We start from the raw sequence: 20,835 nt of genomic DNA on the forward strand, positions 1-20,835 counted from the left end.
ATTAAAATAAAATAGACAATCCTCTATTCCTTCTTACCCCCATCACCAGGCACACCTTACATTTTTTTGACAGATCTATTAAGATTAAATTATAAGTTATTAAATGTAGATTTTCATTTTTGTGAAAAGCAATCATTTAATGTATAGAGACAGGAACAGGTAGTAATAAAATACGCCATTGAAAAATTAAATTCATACCTGAGGCTGCTGCCTCATTCGTACTGATGGGGTTTTGCTCAGTTAACAATTTGACAAGACTGTAGGATTTCTTTTAGTTGGGATGATTTTGGGGGTAAAGGACAAAGTCATAGTTTTTCATTCTGTACTTTCATTTTCAGATCACAGTGTTTTAGAAGAATCTGGGCTTTACTTATTCACCAGGCTTTCAATAGAGAATCACATTAATCCTTTTAAGCTCCTTATTCTAATGATTTATTTTGTTGAAAACCATAGTGATCCTCCTTTGAATTTTAATGATTGCTGGCTATTCAAAGATTCATTGTTTTGACTTCCTGTCCTTACCTTTGTTTCCTACATGTCTGTGGGGAACACCTGTCTAATACTGGATCTGCCACTGGTTCTCACTGGCTTACCAGAGTCATTCAAGCCTATCTCTTGAGTGTTAAGCTGAAATGCTGACTACTCATCCATAACAATAAATGTAGGATATATGTTTGCAGAGATAGGCAGATATACAGCAGAGGGACAGATAAATGATTGAATGATTTCTCAGTGAATATAATATGTTAGATCTGGTGGTATATATCAATATATTTGGATCTGATAGTGATCATTATAGAGAAATTAGTTAAATTGATATTCTTAATAATAAACCTATTAGGATGTAATATCTATGGAAAATCTAGTAGAGGGGAAAATGGTTCAAATTTTGAGGGTGCTGTTCCTACCCTAAATTCTGGACCATGTAACCTTCTACAAGTCACTGACTCTCTGTTATAGTCTATTAAATGGCAGTGCTCTTTTTTAAGGATGCAGTGGTGATCGTTTTGTTCAAGTGCTGCAAATCCTCAGAAAGGGTTAGAAAATGGAAATAGCCGTAACATGTCTCGGCTATGAGCATTGGAATTGCATATTATGTTTTCACAACCTAAGAGGTGGCTGTTTTGCAGGTTTGAGTTTCCATTTTGCCCACTGTGTAACAACATAGAAATTTTCTCTTCTCTTTTTATAGATATCACTAGGAACATCATGGGTTTTCAAGAATATATTATTATAATATGAGATTTTAACAACTACACTGTATTTATGCATACTGTGTTTTGTGCCTTATCTTCAGGCTTCTGGACTTTGATTCAGAATATCAGGAGCTCTGGGATTGGCTGATTGACATGGAGTCCCTTGTGATGGACAGCCACGACCTGATGATGTCAGAGGAGCAGCAGCAGCATCTTTACAAGGTTAGAGCTACCCTTCCTGCCTTTACCTTGCTGTGGAAGATCTGATTAGCCTGACAAGTCTCTCTCTCTCTCAGGATATCTTTTCGTTCATTGTATGTATCATGGTGTCTATTAGAATTCCCTTCCCTGTCCCCAAACTCATTTCCATCCCTTGTGTGCTGACAGGCTGCACCGACATCATAATTGCAAGAAAGTTCCCTTTATCACATTCTATTTGCTGTAATTCTATAGAAGGACAAAGATTTATCTTCAAGATGAATAGCAATAAATGAAACTGCATTAATAAATAGACCGAAACAAAATGAGGGATAAATGGACTAGTAACATTTAACAAAACATGGTACGATTGGAGTACTCAGGTGGATTCTATCTACCCTTCAGATTTTCCCAGAGAAAAAAGAAATTTACCTTTGGTTTGGCTTGCTGCTGTCAAAGTACAGGGCTCATCCAATTTAATGTTTATTAGTGATACATAGAGCAGACGTTGTCACATTAAGTCGATACATTTCTGTGTGATTTAAGAAAACTGGCTTGAAACTCACGTATTGATTGCAGACAATCCATCTAATAACTATCTATTTTGTTTTCCATGTCTGCTAATTCACCCTTAACCTACTGTATTTTACCAATTCTACTTAAATAGTCTTAGCAGTTCTTATAAAGCAATCATGTGATTTTGACTTAAAACAAAAATGGTTGCAGGATTCACAGTGCCTGAAAAAGCATCAGGGGGAGGGAAGAGGGACTTTCCACTGAAATATCAGACTGCAGTAAATCATCCTCATTTAGGCAATTTTTATTGGAGTAATTCTGACAGTTGTCATCCTTGAATTGCTTTGAGCATATGGCATATTTCAAAGAGCAGATTGTGAATCATAAAAAATAAAATTAATAACTAACCACAGAATCAGCAACAGTATAATGACAAGAAACAACTACCCTCTAGTTTTTTAAAATTTCTTATAGAATAAGACGTACATTCAAGGTCAAATAACAGTTGCCTTCTTTCTTCTTCAATGTTATCATTTTAAATTACTGTTCTTTAATAAATTATTTTAAGTTTTACCTCCCTTTAAGAGAGATAGTCGTACTTTTCAAGGGTCTGGTTGACTTTAATTAGTGTCCCCTAGGAATCATCTCAGTTAGGAGAAGATAGAAGCTCCCCAGGGCCCCAGCAAATGGGGACGTTTTATTCTCTAAAGAATTCAGTCCAACATTAATTGAGTTTGTTGACTGTTAGCTGTTTCCTGTATGCATAGCTGTCCACATGAACAACAAAGCTATCTAATATATCTTCTGGCATAACATATTGTTACAGTAACAATCTCAACCTAATGAAACTAAAACTAGATGACTTCACATTTCACATCATAATCAGGAATTACGTATGAAAACATGCCTATAAATCTATATTAATTTAGTGATAGAAAAATATTTTATCCTCAAGACTGAAGTATTAAAAGTTGAGCCAAATAGGAAAAATGTAAAAGGTTACCTAAAGCTAAGCCATTATCTCGGACTTTATTGCACTCATGATGCCAAATAGCATTTCTTTTCTTCTTGATACATTTTGTATTTTGCACATAAGCCACTATTTTTTCAGAAACAGTGCTATTCTTTGTCAAAATCACATTCATATAATTTACATCACAATTAATAGGAAATCATTGAACAAAAATGCAGTCTTTTTTTCTCGCAGTTTCCTTGCAAGTGCTTTGCCTGAAAATTCCCATTCTGGCATATCGAAGGCCATTATTCCACCCACTCAGAACTTCTGGTTTATAGTATTTTTCCAAACATTTTCTGTACTGTGATTTTTCATTTGTGACTCATGTCCTGTCACCATTCTTCTGCTTTTAGGTACTTAACATAGCTCTGCTCATTAGACCAGCACTAACTTTGCACTTGGCTTATAAGCAAAATTAAAGATTGAGTTAGAAACCAGTAGAAAATGCTACAAGTCTATAGGGTCTTTATGTGTGCCCCCAAATTCTTCCAGAGGCTTGGAAACCTCCAGAATAATCCTGAAGATATTGACTGAGGAGTCATGTAGAACTTCAGGTGGCTCCTAAATTAGAAAAACTGATGAGAAAAATTAATTTCAGGACTTCCCAAGAATCCTCAGGGATTTCAAGGTTAGGTCAACATTTTCTATATCCTATTCCTCTGTTCTAATCTGCTTTTCTAGGAATCAACTGAACTGATGCCTTGTGAAAGGGGCATTTATGGTCTGTTAATCATAGAGACCCCTGAAGGAGTAAAGCTTTTCAACTGGGTGCCCAGGCCTTGCTAGCTTTTAAATATGATTTGAGACTACCTTATTTATCTCTAATCTTTGTATTTGTTGACCCCAAAAGATACCAGTGCTTTATCGACATTTTTTATTAAGGGCACTGTTGACATTTAGAGCAAAACAATTTTTTGTTAGTTTGTGGACCTTTTATATTACAGAACATTTATTCTTCATGTTCCCTAGTATTGTGACAAGTCAGCAAGACCTCCCAACCCACTTTACAGCGTTTCCAATTCCATCAACCTATCTATACCATCTCCATTCTTTAAAATATTTGTATAACACCAAGGAAAATGCCTTAAACTTGTGTTGTATATGTTATTGAGCAAACACCTTATATAGTTGATATTGAACTAACAGTTGTGAGTTTAAAAATCAAGGATGTAAATGAAGCTCATCATCCCTGGTATTAAGGAAAAGGACGAGGTACGAGTTGAAACTTTTAAGGGAGATCTTCAGCTGAGTGATGGTAAAAAAAAAATCCTAGGAATCTATACTGCAGGACTGAATCTTTATTCCTTCTATTAGAGCATTTAAAACATTTGTTGTCTTCTCTCTGGGTGGCTCTCTATTTCATCACTCAACTCTTTTCCTGGAGTAGTTATGCCCAAACCCTGACTCATGCACTTACAGAGTCCTAGGTTGATCCCCAAGGTTTGCATTTGGAAAGTCAGATTAGATAAAATCTAGTAAGATGCTAGTCATTGAGAGTGAAGCTTATTTAGCCTTTTCAACATTAGGTATTACCTTCCTGGCTTTACCTATTTATTTTTATATCCTGGTCTCCACTACAAAATCACCTAGCTTTACCTCCTAAACATGAAACTACAGATTGTATGAAACACAGAAACCCTGGACTATTCACTCAGCACATATCCTGAGTAGAGCCTCTATTGTGATATTTAGGCTATTCAAAGCCAGCAAAATACACAAGGAACTTATAAAGACAAATAATTGGATTTAATGGGCAAAGACTATATTAGCATAATATGACACAATTCAGAAACCTTAATACTGCAATGGTCTATAAAGTGGACTTTAAACCATTTCTTGTTATTTTTATATTGTTAGAAATGTAAGACCATTTTTTGAGTTAATTTTAATCTGCAGTCTCAAGAGCAATCTAATTCCTATTAAAAAACTATTCCCTTAAATATACTTTCTTTGTTTTGAGACAGTGAATTCTACTGCCAAAGAGTTCCCTTCTCCCTTATCTGTCCTCTGAATAGAAGCCTTCTATATCTATTTTCTAACAAACATTGGCAATATCATCAGCCTAGAAAACACAAGTGTAGTCTTATTCTCATTTTTTTCTTCCTCAACCTGAGAATTACCTCCATGGAGAATTTGCACCCAGTCTCTTCCTTTCTTTCTCTTCATTCCTCCTGCTTTCCTAAGTAGGACAATTTAATTTGTCAAAAGTAACCACTATGATTTTGAAAGTTCAGCTCCTATTTGGACTAGAGTTACGAAGCCAGAATTCATAATCACAGGGAGCTGTCACTCTGCTGGTCTGCATGTGCATTAACTATTAATGGAGAAATATTTAAAACCCACTTGTGAAGGGAAAGCTCCATTTTTTCATTTCTACAGATCAAAGGTGGCATTATTCTTTGGCTCAAGGAAGCTCAAGATACCACCTCCCCCACCCCATAAGTGTTATAGACTGAGTGACCTAGAAGCATTTCAGTGATTGGAGAGTTATAGCGCAGACTGCTGCCATTTCTGCTGCACTATCCTCCCCAGCAGCTATAGCCGACTTTGTAGTATGGTGAGGGTGTGCTCTGTCAGGGGCTCCTTACCTATACACAAATGACTGCCGGTTTGCTGCTACCTACAGAGCACAGATGACAGAGCTCCTAGTGATCCTAGGTTGGTATGAAGTTCCAGAGTCCAAGGGTTAATTTCAAGGGCCAAATTCAGAAGTTGCAGCCTGATGATTATTGTTGTAATTGAACAAGAGTTGTTTTTAGATATTATGAAGCTCACTGAAACACCCTACAGATAGATTTGTTCCTCAAACAAATAGCTTAGCTGCTCCTCATCAATAAAAGATTATAGTCATGTTCCACATAACAATATTTTTGGTCAATGAACAATGGTTGTTCCATAAGGTTATAATACTATATTTTTACTGTACCTTTTCTATGTTTTGATACACAAATACTTACCTTTGTGGTACAGTTGCCTACAGTATTCAGTACAGTAACATGCTGTACAGATTTGTAGCCTAGGAGCAATACTGTATAGGCTATACTGTATAGCCAAGATGTATAGTAGGCTCTACCGTCTAATCTATCATCTAGGTTTATCTAAGTATACTCTAGGATGTTCACACAGTGGCAAAATCATGAAACACTGCTTGGATGGAGAGCAGAAAGTGAGGTGGGGAGAAAGGGAGAGGATATAGCAGGGATATACATTTCTTAGAACATATCCCCGTTGTTAAGCAACGTATGACTTGTACATGATTTCAAAAGGGTTAAAAATTACCCTTTGAGCTTAAAAATACTGCTAAATAAGTACCTACTTCAACTAATACCTTTGTACTTTCAGAGAATTTATACTAAAATTTTGTACTTAATTTTGAAGGTTAGTTACTCATAATATGTCTCTGTTTGTGTAAGTCCAAATGTGTTCTTGGTGTAAAAGGAAAAGGACCATTCATTTATATACTGCAATGGCTACTAAACAGATCAATTACATTTTTACCCTGCTATGAATTTGAGGTTGTTTATAAGAATCAACATGAAAATAATACAAATATTTTAAAAATATAAGTACAAATCAGACTGGAGAAAATATACATAGATTAGAGGTTGCATCTTTAAGAAGAGTTAATATGTCTGCATATAAACTGTAAAGTGCTATATAGTTACTAAAATATGATCCCAATATTATATTTTGAATTTCTTGGTAGTGAAAGCAAAGAGGGAAATATGTCCAACTGAAAAATGTATACTTTCTATTTAAAAAAAAAAAACATAATACTTCCTTTGAAGAAATTTTGTTTTGATACTTAGATATGAAAACATTTTCCTTTAGGATTTTTTAAAAAATATAAGGGCTTAGAATGGTATGGTAAATAAATTTCTAACCATAATAATAATTTTTTTTTTTGAGACAAAGTCTCGCTCGCTCTTGTCGCCCAAGCTGAAATGTAATGGTGCAATCTCTGCTCACTGCAATCTCTGCCTCCCGGGTTCAAGCCATTCTCCTGTCTTAGCCTCCCCAGGAGTTGGGATTACAGGAACCTGCCACCACACCTGGCTAATTTTGTATTTTTCGTAGAGACAGGGTTTTCCCATGTTGGCCAGGTTGGTCTTGAACTCCTGACCTCAGGCGATCTGCCTGCCTTGGCCTCCCAAAGTGCTAAGATTACAGGCATGAGCCACCAAGGTTGGCCTAACCATAATAATTCTTAAACAGAAATATGTATGGAATAGAATTAGAAATTCTGAGGAGTAGGAAATATAGAGTACAAGAAGAAAAATGGAACATAGTTGACTTGCTATTTTATAACTATTGATATCAAAATGATGTTGTCGTACATGTGAACTGATCACAGAAAACAGATTAATCACACTATTCCTGTGTTTTATAAATTCACACATTTCAGCCCTCTGGAATAGTTCTCTTTTATTTTGTTCCAGACCAATTGACATAACTAATTTCAGATGTGACTTAACATTCTTAGAACTAAACTTGAGCTCCTAAAAGTATAATGTTAGGTTGGTTGATGGTCCATGTCTCCATAGCTCGACTTGAAATAGAAGAAAATTCATTAACTTTAAAAAAAAATTACATGTTGGTGTATAGAGGTAGAAGAACATGTCAAAAAATTAAATTCTGTTAATTAGGCCTTATATTGGAATTTCAGTGTTGAGTGTTACATCTCTACCCTGATATTCAAAATGAAACAAATTACTAGTTATTGAAGCAGTCAAGGTAAAAATGTACTAGATATATCAGGCACAAGAATTTAATGATAATTTTTTACCTCTTTCCTGGTAGATTAATTGTATAGCTTAATTGTATGTTAGATTAAAACTCCATTAAGATAAGAAGAATATGCTTAAATTCATTATAATATTTCAAATAACATTGTCTAGTCATTTAAAAAGTGATCAGAATGGAAAGACTTAGACTGTCTCCACTGCTTATCTAGAAATGAATTTGTTGTTTCATTTTTATTAAAGTTTGAAAAGTCCTTGGATTAACCGTCGTATTAATTTGAGTTTTGATGCATCAGTGTTTGCTATGAATACTGGAATATGTATTTTTCCTTTTTTTTTTTCTTTTTTTGAGGGAGGGCAAAACTTACCGTGAAAATGTTTAGGGGAAGAAAAAGTAGATGAATGTGGTTTTTGAACAATGTTTGAAACACTGTTCATGCTGGAGCCTGTAATTCCTATTTGAATCACTTCTTTTAAAAGGAAAAAAAAGATGTTAAGAGAATAGGATGCCAAGAAATAGTTGGCTCTGTGCGTGGAGGGGCAAGGAAGGGAAGCCCCGCCAGCAGTTTTTGTCTCTAGCGGGTGAGCTACTGTCCGGAAGGTGCGTTGGCTCTCTGGGCTGGCCTCTGAGGCATTGTGCTGCTCCTTCTCTCCCTGGCCTAGCTGGCTCTGGCCTAGAGTGGATCAAACAAGCCGTGGGGAAAGTTCCCCTCATTTGCATCACTTCTAGACAGCCCTGTCGTACTCTTTGCTGACAGGAAATCACTGTCTTTGTCACCTTTTCTCAGGGCCCTCCTTTTGGCAGAGATGGGCCATGTGACCACGCTTAATCACAACAACAGGGCTGGCTCAGGACTCAATGACATGTTTTCCTCAGCACTTCAATAAATGGGGTAGAGGAGTCAGTAGGAAATGAGTACATTAATTTTAGAGTGAAAAGATAATTAACACTTGAAGGACTAATGCTACAACCTATGGAATTATTATTCAAATTAAAGTTAATTTATCAAAAACTTGTGAAAACTATCTGCCCTAATGCAACTGTTTAAAAAAATAAAACTTGAATAGTAAGAGTTAGGCATGTTGGAGGCAGAGTGGGAAGAAGGCGGGTAGAGGGGGGCTTGGATGGAGAGTGGAGAGTGAGGAGAGAGAAAGGGAGAGAGGGAAATCATAGCATGCATTAGCTATGTTTGAAAAAGCAACTTAAATGGGCTAAAACTTCAACATTTGGGACTGAAGGCTGGAGCACGTAAAACGCTTACTTAGATGATATGAATAGGACACTGGCAAACAAAAGCAGCAGTGTGCTCCTAGAAAACTGTGCTTAAAGGAGTTTCCTTGGCAACAGAAATGCAGTTCCAAAAGTAGACAGAACTTTCCTCAGAAAACATACTATTAATAACAACCTTCCGGAACAACTTGGAACAATTTGACGACTTGGCAATAATAATGCCAAGTGTTCTGCAAATTAATCTAACACATAACAGTTACGTTTCTCTTGCCTGTAATTCTGCTGGACCCTACCTAGAACTCATTGCTTTTAGCAGCACAAATGTGAAAAATATTTCTAAATGCTGTCATGGAAAAAGAAAACCAAAAGAAATGCTAGTGGCCAACAGTAGCCAGTGATTGTATTCAGCCTTTTGGAATCTATTAAGAACTCTGAGCCCAATGAGATAAGTTAATTCCAATAAATGTTCCTTTATTTACTATCTCATTTTAATAAAGATGCTTCCACAAACAAAACTTGATAAAGGGTTAACAGTTTGAGACTTGCTGTGACGTGAAGCACATCTGAAGCCATTGGTTATATAAACGTAATAATGCTCACTAAATATGTGCTGAGTGTTATTTTTAAAAGTATCATCCTTTCTTGTTAGTCCAGAGAATAAACGAATAAATACTTGGCCAATGGGAATCATTTGAATTCTCCTGAAGGCTATCTGTTTGCCAGCCAAGAGAGGTAGAGTATTTCCCTCCTCTGACCTTTCTTGAATCCTTGGATCTAAAGGTTAAAAGTAATCAATATCTCATTGTGCTGCTTGGTTTCAGGGTAATAAGTAATAACCACCATGTTAAAATCCAAATGATTACAGATAGCACTCAAATTAGTTGACCTGTTTGGGAGATTTTATTACTTCCATTCAGGATAATAATTAGAGTTTGCTATTAAAACTTTGGATTAAGTTGCAAAAAAATTTCAGCCTCTAATTTTTTGATACTTAATTAGATGGGAATGTGTAGTATTCCCTCTTTTGTTAAGCTGAGAGCTTTGGCTTTAGCTCCAGATATTTGTAGATTTCTTTCTAGTTTCTAGAAAAGAAATTAGAGGAACATTTAAATACCTAGTAAGAAAGGTTTTTGGATCACTGCCAACTTTGGCTCCTGAACTTCTCAATAATATGTATATGTTTCAGGTCAGGGACTTCATAGCAATGGCCATCACCTACATTTTAGCATTTCCTATTTTTAAATTACTTATCTTTAGTGGTTGTATTCATATTGGGGCTAATGTGGTTTGGGGCTGGGAAAAAAATACATGATATGTGATTAAGCTTCACAGATAGCTATGGTATGAATTGGGGTTATTTATTTTGTTTAAAAAAAAACTTGCAAAGTTTACAGATGAAAACCAAGTATTATCGTTGACAAAGGGGTATTGATATAAAAAAGATAAATGATAGACTTAATGTTCCATGTAATTACATCAGGAAGGCATTGGTTATCATAATTATAACTACAAGGAAGTATGTATATATAAGATACATATGCTATTCATTCTAAATAATTTGTCTTTATCATCATTCTAGTTTTTGTAGTTTATTAGAAAATCTTGAATGTCTTCCTAAAGCAGGAATGTGGGGCTAGAAGTTACCTAGGTAACGTTTCAGTTATTTCAGAAGTCCTGGTACCTGTTCAGAATAGATGGTAAGTCCCATGGGAAAAGTCCCATAGCGATTTCACGAATAAACTCATTAACTTCCTTCCTTTATGTCCTTATCTTATAACCATGCCTAACTTTGGAAAGAAGTAGATTTGTGATTGTCCAAGGGATATCAATTTTGGAGTATTAGGGAATTCTCCAACCTAACTAGCTCTATTACCAACACTGTCTATACTGCTTTTGTCCCATTCTCAAGATTCATTTCTTTTCGGTAAAGAAGAATGCACTCTCCTGAATGCAGATATTCTGTGGGGAGGGAGGCAGGAGGATAATATTGAATTAAATATCAATTTTAATATCTAGCTAAAATGGAAAGGCATTGGGAAAGTAAGAGAGCGGGCAGAGAGAAGAAATACAGAAAAGGGAACAAAAACAGATGTTTTCTTCAACATTTGATAAAAAGAGAAGTGTGTTTGTGTGTGTGCTATATTTGAGTGAGTATGTTTGTGTGGTATTGAGATGGGAATAGGATAGAAGGAGAAAGAAACGCATCAAAGAGTAAGATTTTACTAATTCATTTGATTGTGTCAGTGCTCCATTCACATTATCTTACTTAATGCTCACAGGAATCTTGATTATTTTCCCTAATTCATAGACACTGAGCCAAAAACAGAGAGAGGTTAAAAAGCTAGCCTGAAAGGCACGGAACTAGTCCCTTAGTTAGGTTAGGCTAGGGTATGCTGAGATAACAAACATGCCCCAAATCTCAGAGGCTTAAAGCTGCAAAGATTTATTTCTCATGCATACTACATGTCCATCACAGGTTGGCTTTTGGCTCTGCTTGGCATTGTCCTCACTCTAAGACTTAGGCTAAAGGAGCAGCCACCATCTTAAATATTCCCTTACTATGGCAGAGAGGAAAGGGAGCTCTGGAGGGTCTCACTCTGGCCTTTAAGCCTTCTACCTGAAAGAAACACATGTCAGTTCCACTCAAAATTTTGGCCAGAACTAACTGCATGGCTCCAACCAACTTCAAAGTAGATGGGGGAACTGCAGCCCTACCATGTGCCTGAAATGCAGAAAGCTAGAAATATTTGTTGAGCTGCACTAATAACTACCACAAGAACTAAGTAAGTTGGGGGTTTGAACCCAATCTGGGTGGCTCCAGTGCTCATGGTCTTTTCTTCACATTTTGCTTGCCTGCTTATTTTTGTCCCATGTCATCTTCTCTCCAACAGGTAGATTCTTTTAAGAACATTATTTTCCTCCTCTATATGCGATTTTTATGCTAAGATAGAAGAAAGAAATGTTAGATGGTACATCTGCAATGAAAAGATGATAGACTTGGGTTGGCTCGTATAGCTAATCATCAGACTGTTCTGTGAAAGCCCCCAAACTTTCTTAAGTACCTCAACCCTGGGAAAGCGTTGCCATGCTGAGCCTCACTGAGGCCTCCTGCATTTTGCTAGATTCAGGAAAGCTAAGGATGAAAATATTTATGCTTTTGGGAAGATGCACTAAAGGCTGCATTGCCCTCAGAGGATTCAACGTTCTGGATCCTGTTATGCCAAAGGAAGTTACTGAAGGAGGGTCCCCATGGAGAGATGCTCTACAGGAATATCATTTGCAGAAAAAACATTTTTCAGTCCTGTTGAGGAAGCAATTTCAGTTCTCAGAAACAAGAGCCTTCCTAAGCATATTTTTAATAATGTGGGCATTTGTGAAACTCATACATTCTTAAATTAGGCACTCCAGTGACACTCTATCCCTAATGAGGCACACTGGGGTAAGCAAAGAAGGAAGGAGTGGTCTTCCTGCTAAACCTTGATTCATTTACGTAAGACATAAAACACAGAGACACACACACACACACATGCAAGCTAGGAAAGAAACAACCAGGCTAATGCTCTTTAGCCTTTGGGTTGATTTCAATTTCACTTCTAAAGTTTCTCAAACCACAGAGCTCTAGCCTTTCTCCAGAAGGATAGCTATGCCCTACTGAAACTCATCTGAACTTACTATTTCAGCTGCTTCCCTAAGTAGTTGATTCCATATCCTTATAGACATTTACGTAAAGAAAATGTGTGAATTTTAATATTCCTCTCATCATCTCATTTTAGCCTTAAAAACTGGGAAGTTTGTGGAATACATTCACATATATAAAATGTGTTTATTCATATACATTTATGTGTATGCACATATATACATGTGTATATGTGATAAAAACTATTAACTTATTTAATTAAAAAAATATTTCACCAAGATTGAATTTGAATGAAGCCAGATTCTTTGAATCAGATATGCTATAGTCCCAAGACATTTAAATCATGCGTATATAAATAACTGTACAAAATTCCTTCATATATGCCAAGTTTCACTCTGTAGCACATTTCCATGTTATAAATCTTGGTGTATTGGAATTTACGACCTTCATTACAACAGTATTATCCCTTTTAGTACTCAAAAGTGCCTCCTTGAGAAAGTTCTCCTTGGGGATTATTTAACTACAAATATTTGTTTATTAATTAAATGCATACTTTAAAATAATGATCATAAATGTGGACTTTGTAGGACCAAATTTAATAATGAATGATTATATTTTTTGTTAGACTTCACACTACAGGCAGAGGGTTTGTGTCTATTTATTGATTAGTTATTAACGCATCTCCAGTGCCAAGCACAGTACCTGGCACATAATAGAAACTCAATAAATATATGTTGAAACACATATGTCCAACAAGGCTTATTCAATAGTTAAACTCTATTAATCAGATCTGTGCTATTAATTCATTACTTTTTCAAGAAAACAATCCTATTTTTATGCTGTGATAATTGAATGTCAATCTTTATTTTCTTTTATATTATATATAAAACAAAAATTTCTCTCCTTGCAAAATCAAAGTGCATTAAAGACAGTTCTTAATACCAAGAGTACTCAGGCTTCCTCAGGTTGATATCAGGGAGAAAGAGAAAGTGGTAGGGAGAGAAAAAAGGAAAGACAAAGACACCCATGTCTGAGACATAAATGGTACAAAAATCTACAACTAATCACCATAATTCTATGGCTAGTCTCCAGCCTCTCAAACCATAGTATTCTCTGATGTATTCTTGAATATTTAGATACATATGGGTATGATTATTTATACATGTGAAGATAACATGTGCTGTGCAAATGTGAAACCCAAAAATCAGACAATAGATGTAGGTAAATATGAATAGTAATTAGAAATGGTAGGTATAGCAGCACAATTTGTTCTTGTACCATAGCTGACAGGAGAGTTTATTGACTCATTCATTGAAGAAAGTTAGATATGAGTTCAGATGAGTGTATGCTTCTGAAAATGTAGTCAGGGAGGGGGTGAGGAAAACAAGAAGGGGCTTGGACTTCGGCTGGCTCTTTAATCCAAGCTTATAACGAGGAGAGACACGTGCACAAGTGAGAGAGAAGAAAAGAGTGACTCATCTTTCCAAAGCTATAGCTAGCTAATTCACAGTATGGAAATTTAAAAATTAAATGTCACTGCTCTAATACCGGGAGAGAGCTGAAACACTTTTGAAACTTTCTCCCACATTTTTATCTTTAAAAAGTGTTATACTATCCATAATTTTAAGAAATAATCATATATGGCCATTTGTAATTTTTTTTTTACTTAGTGATTAATTGTGAAATTTAATGATTTTAAACAATTAAGAAAATGTTACAAGATGCATCATTTAAAATTAGCATCTGACAAAGATTTGTAACCACTTCACTTCTTGGCTCCCTTTGTGTCTGCCTTGACATCCTTTTGAGTTTACTATTTTCCCAACGAACTTTGTCCTTCCTCCTCAGCATTCCTCAGCTGACGTGCTGCAATTTGAAAATATGCATGATAAACATTCCTGTCTGTATGATTTTTCTCTCCTCTTCTTCACTCTGATCTGCCTGATGGTGCTAAAGACCATTCTGTGAAGTGATGCTTATAAACCAGGAGCCAAATCCTCATGTTAACTTAAGTATAAGTGAGTCTCTAGGGTTGGGTTAATTGAAATCTTTTCTGCAACACGGAAATATTGCAAAAGATTTCAAATTTGGCTAGCATCTTATTATCCAAGTTTTGATGATAGTTTCACTAGGCTCCATCCATCCAAGTTTGGGTTAGAAAAAGAAATAAAGTATGGAAACACTGTCAGAAGCCTTTTCTGTTTGCAAAAAGATCCAGGGATACCATGAGTAATGCCAGAAATCTCATGTGACAACCAGCTCTTGTGGGAGTTTTGAGCTCACCAAGTTCAGGAAATAGTTCCAAAAAGCTGATTGGAACACAACGATTTTTTTTTAACTGAAGTGAATAATCGTGTTCCCTGTCTGCTGTCTACACCGCAGACAGGGAACTGCTCAGACCTGTACCCTGCTGGGGTAGTCACCTCCCCAGTGCTAGGTAATATTTGGCACTCAGTAAATACTTTCTGAATTGAACCATCTGCTGATTTTTCTGCTGAATATTCCAAAGTTGATCTCTAAGAGATTTTGTACAGTTACTAGTTCCATGGAAAGTGGGAATTTCAGTGATGTTTCAGGACTGCAAGTGCCTTGAAAGGACCTTCATTTTATTCCTTCTCTTTCAAGGATTGTTTTTATCCATCCATATAGGAGTGAATTTGTCCTCCATTAAAGATCTTTCCAGAGGGAATCCCACAACCTTCCATTAAAATATTTAACTCTCCCTTTCCTGAAAGTCTTCTTATATCTGGTATAAATCCTCTCTGATGTTGGGATTAATTGTCAAATCAGCCAGAACCCATGCTCTATAATTAGCTCTTCTGTTTTCTATATAGTCACATTTCTCAAGCTTTTGCAGTTTCAAGTAGGAAATTTTTTGGTGCTCAAAGCTGGTTGGTGAAAAAAAATTTTTTTAAGTAATTTATTTCAGTTTTGTCTACACTCCATCTAACTGAAACCACTTTCATCCTCTTTTCTAGCAGAAAATATGCTAATATTGAAAGACTGCTGGTAAATCTTTATATTTGAGGGGCTTTAACAAGCTCTGTGGATTTCTCCATCAGATTTTTCCACTATCTCTTATTAACAGTTAATAAAATAGTTCATGGATGGTTTGGAAGAGGAATGTAAGCTATCTGAGATGATATGACTTATATTATATATCTATAAAAAATTTTAAAAAGAAAAAGAATGTGATATAAAAAATGGACCAAAAAAACCCTCTTCCATTTAGTGACACAGCTACTTCTTCTCCCAGTGGATGTGTAATATATTATTTATGTAAGAAGGAGCATTGTGTTTTTGGCTCACATTCTATTTGGAGCATGCACAATATGACAGTTTCCTTGGCTTATTGTTGTATATATGGCTATTTTTAATACATTGCTTTTGTCTCTTTTTCTTGCTTGCTTACATCTGTTGTTATGAAAACTGACATAAAGTTTTTAAACATAAAAGAAGTGATGGAGAAAAAGATGTTAAGAGACAAACAACATTTTAAGGGAACATGAAGTGGAGAAACAGGAGCAGAGTCTCTATTGAGGGAAACCGAAAGCAGATTCTGCAAGATAAATGGGAGAAAGGGTCAGAACAAGCACATGCAATCACAGAGGGAAAAAATGGCCGTGGCGCTACACAAAGCATTTCTAATGAATGAGCTTAGCGCCTTTTCCTCCAAATTATTGAAACATTTTAGGCTTCAGTTTTAAAATCTAGGAAATAGGGATAATAACACCTGTCTTGAGAGGTTGTTGTTAGGATTTCATGAGGTAATGTATATTGGAGCTTCACCTGGTCCTTGGTAAATAGTATGTGCTCAGTAGATAAAACAGAATCAGGAGCTGACAAACTATGACCTGCGGGTTACATCCAGCCTACCACTCATTTTTAAAATAAAGTTTTATTGGAACACTGCTAGGAGAATTCATTTATGAAATATCTATGTCTGCTTTTACACAGTGGTAGAGTTGAGTAGTGTGAGCAGTGACCATGTGGCCAGCACACCTAAACTATTTACTATCTGCCTCCTCACAGAAAGTGTTTGCTAATCCCTGGAATAAATAACTATTATGGTAACACTTAGGAATAGATAATTATTTTACAGACTTGAATTATTTACCAGCTCTATTTTCTAACTGCTGTATTACAGTAATATCTGTTGATTATTGTTCTCTTGCCCCAGGTTCTAGTTTTCATTTTGTAACAACCCAAACTCTGTTTTGCTTGCTTTTCAGTATAACATTAAGTGGTTAATTGGTTCATTTCACCACCAGGTGGCCTCCTATACTCTATTGTGGTTGTGGTAACCAAAGAAAATTCAGAAAGTGGATCCTATACATTTCTTTCAACTTTGGCTGTCACCGTGTTCATATAGCACTTCTCTGGTGGCTTGAATGCTCTGAAATAGTTCTGTGAACCCTACACCTCATGTTTGACCTTGAAACATAAATAAATTCACACTGACCTTTTTATAAAATGAATTAATGCTTTTAAATGCATACATACACACACACCCCCCAAAATGGATTTTTAATAAAGAAGCTTGGTTGTCACTAACAGCTTTGCCATGATTCAGTCCCACTCTCATAGGTATACAGAGTTAACTGATCTCGAAGCTTCCTCAGGAAAAGACAAAGGCCAAAGAGGCTCAGATCTCTATATGTTAATTTCTCTCGAAGGGAATGGTTGGACCTCATCTCAGTGCCCCAGTTTATGTTATTTTATTCTATAGATCCCCTTTTGAGCTTTCTTTGATCTTATTTTTAAGCTTCAGTAAGACCAGTGTTAGCAAAGGAAGATTGAGAAGCCATGTGATAAAGCCCTGGAGAAGGAGTCCAGATTCCCCTCGGGCAATTATTCTTATCCTCTCAGGTTTCATTTTTTTTTCATCTGGAAAGTGAGGGGGATGGACTCAGTGTCTCTCAGGTCCATTTCAACTTCAATATTTTCTCTTTGGTGAAAAAAATCAAAGATTACTTCAATTAGTGATTGACTTTGCCTATAAGCAATCAGGCAAAATCAGAATTTTAAGACTTAATTTCACAGGCTAGAAGAACAAACTCATAGGTAAATATAATACAGGCATACCTCAGAGATATTGCAAGTTCAGGTCCATACCACCATAATAAAGAGAATATCACAATAAAGCAAATCACAGGAATCATTTGATTTCCCAGTGCATATAAAAGTTGTGTTTACACTATACTATAGTCTGTTAAGTGTGCAATAATAGCATTATATCTAAAAAATGTATTTAATTTAAAAATATTTTATTGCAAAAAGGTCCTAGTGATCATCTGAGCCTTCAGCAAATCATATCTTTTTGCTGGTGAAGGTCTTGCCTTAGTGTTGATGGCTACTGACTAATCTGGGTGGTGGTTGCTGAAAGTTGGTGTGGCTGCAGCGATTTCTTAAAACTATGAAGTTTGCCACATGGATTGGCTCTTTGACAAAATATTTCTCTGTACCATACAATGCTGTTTGATAGCATTTTACCCACAGTAGAACTTCTTTCAAAATTGGAGTCAATCCTTTCAAACCCTGCTGCTGCTTTATCAACTAAGTTTGTGTAATATTCTATATCCTTTATTGTTATTTCAACAGTGTTCACAGCATTTTCAACAGCAGTAAATTCTATCTCAAGAAACTACTTTCTTTGCTTATTCTTAAGAAGGAACACCTCATTTGTTTAAGTCTTGCCTTGAGATTACAGCAAATCTGTCACATCTTCAGGCTCCACTTCCAATTTTAGTTCTCTATTTCCACCACATCTGCTATTACTTCCTCCACTGAAGTATTGAACCCCTCAGTCATCCATTAGGGTTGGAATCAACTTCTTCCAAACTCCTATTAATGTTGATATTTTGATCTCCTCTCGTGAATTGCTAATGTTTTTCATGATATCTAGAATGGTGAATGCTTTTCAGAAGGTTTTCAATGGACTTTGTCTAGCTCCGTCAGAGGAATGACTATCTATGGTACCTATAGCCTTACAAAATGTATTTCTTAAATAAGACAACTTGAAAGTCAAAATTACACCTTGATCCATGGGCCACAGAATGGATGTTGTGTTCGCAGACATGAAAACAGCATTAATCTCCTTGTACATCTTCATCAGAGCTCTTGGGTGACCCAGTGCATTGTCAACAAACAGGAATATTTTGAAAGGAATCTTTTCTTCTGAGCCATAGGTCCCCACAATGGGCTTAAAATATACAGTAAACTGTGCTGTAAACAGATAAACTGTCATCCAGGCTTTGTTGTTCCACTGACAGAGCACAGGCAGAGTAGAGTTAGCATTATTCTTAAGGGCCCTAGGATTTTCAGGATAGGGAATGAGCACTGACTTCAATTTAACGTCATCAGCTGCTTTAACTTCTCATAAGAGGGTCAGCCTGTCCTTTGAAGCTTTGAAGCCAGGCATTGACTTCTCCTCTCTTGATGGCTTTTCTTTTTTCTCTGTTATTTCATGTAGCCACCTTTATCAATGATCTTAGCTAGATCTTCTGGAGAACTTGCTGCAGCTTCTCCAACAGCACTTGCTGCTTCATCTTGCACTTCTATGTTATGGAGATGGTGCCTTTCCTGAAACCTCATCAACCAACCTCTGTTAGTGTCCAGCATTTCTTCTGCAGCTTCCTCACCTCTCTTAGCCTTCACAGAATTAAAATGAGTTAGAGTCTTGCTCTGAATTAAGTTTTGGCTTGAGGGAATGTTGTGGCTGGTTTGATCTTCTATCCAGGCCACTAAAACTTTTTCCCTATCAGCAATAAGGCTATTTCACTTTCTTATCATTTATGTGCTCACTGGAGTAGCACTTTTAATCTCCTTCAAGAACTTTTCCTTTGCATTCACAACTTGGCTAACTGGCACAAGAGGCCTCATGTTCAGACTATCTCAGCTTTTTACCTGCCTTGCTCACAAAGCTTAGCTATTTCTAGCTTTTCATTTCACTTGAATACTTAGAGGCCATTGTAGGATTATTACTTGGCTGAATTTCAATATTGTTGTGTCTCAATGAATAGGGAGGCCTGAGGAACAGAGAGAACTGCTGTTAGGTGGAGCAGTGAGAACAGCTTCTCCAACACGACACTTACCAGTTAAGTTCACTGTCTTATATGGGTGTGGCTTGTGGTGCCTCAAAACAATGACAGTAGTAACCTCAAAGATCACTGGTCACAGATCATCATAACAGATAAAATAATAATGAAAATTTTGAAATATTGAGATAATTACTAAAATGTAATGCAAAGATACAAAATGAGCACATGCTGTTGGAAAAATTGTGCCAATAACCTTGCTTGACACAGGGTTGTCACAAACCTTCAATCTGTAAACATTGTAATATCTGTAAAGCATAAGAAAACGAAGTATCTGTATTTTTTTAAAACACCATAAAAAGTATATAATTTCTAAATACAACACTAGTTTGGTTCATTTCAGGCAGTAAAAATATAAATATATATTTTATGAAACTTCTTAGACATTTTCCTTTTCATTTTACTTTTTTTTTAGTGTCAGGTAACTTCCATAGGATTCTCTGCAGTGTCTTTTGCTGTCTGTCATGAAAATTCAGCTTTCTCATTGACGTCTTATTTTCCACACATTTTAATTTTTCTACCTTCTTTAGGCAGAATTACCAAATGCCCCTCAGTTTGTCTTCACAGCATAGAACAGACATATTCACTTACACTTCCATTGAAAAAAGGTCTTTTCATAACATATGAGCAACCTTTTCTTACCTTCTGCTTGCATTGTGGTACATACATTGGTAGTTTATACAGTATTTGAATTGTCACATTGGATGTCATGGCAAATACAACTAAAGGCATTTAGCTGTCTGTGAGGAAAGGACCTGAATAGTCCCTAAAGAATTTTGGTAAAGAACTGACTCACATTTGAATTCGAAGTCTACACCCTGGGAGATCTAGTGACAGCTAGATAGCTCTAATTTCAAATTCCCTACTGGGGATGCTTCTCTGGAGACCTATATGGTTGAAGGCAGATACATGTTTGCTTGAGGAAAAACTGATTACAAGTTTTTCTACCTTGCAAAGTGCAATAATTGGTATCAAATTCAACTAACAATTTATGAAGTTTGCATCACTTTCTGTGTGTCTAAGCACAAAGACATTTTCCACTTGAATTCTCTCATTTTATCACATATATTTTGAAAATTACATATGTCCATATCTCTGTCCTAATACATATATCAGGAATTAATGGTCTAATTATTTCATTAAAAAGAATAAGGAATGATGTTATCTCATTTTAGTGACTGTGAAGATGAGACAATAAGCACT

The 20,835-nt window shown here is 36.0% G+C and overlaps 1 protein-coding gene across 4 annotated transcripts in view; it reads left to right on the top strand.

The window, feature by feature from the left end:
* AKAP6 (A-kinase anchoring protein 6) overlaps positions 1 to 20,835 on the top strand; it is a 662,618-nt gene that overhangs the window by 520,925 nt on the left and 120,858 nt on the right. For all 4 annotated transcript variants that reach the window (XM_074393336.1, XM_003924219.4, XM_074393337.1 and 1 more), the window contains one exon: positions 1,298 to 1,418. In XM_074393336.1, the coding sequence (XP_074249437.1) occupies positions 1,298 to 1,418 (121 nt within the window). The remainder of the gene's footprint in view (positions 1 to 1,297; positions 1,419 to 20,835) is intronic.

The sequence above is a fragment of the Saimiri boliviensis genome, chromosome 2, assembly GCF_048565385.1.
Source record: "Saimiri boliviensis isolate mSaiBol1 chromosome 2, mSaiBol1.pri, whole genome shotgun sequence".
Lineage (NCBI taxonomy): Eukaryota > Metazoa > Chordata > Mammalia > Primates > Cebidae > Saimiri > Saimiri boliviensis.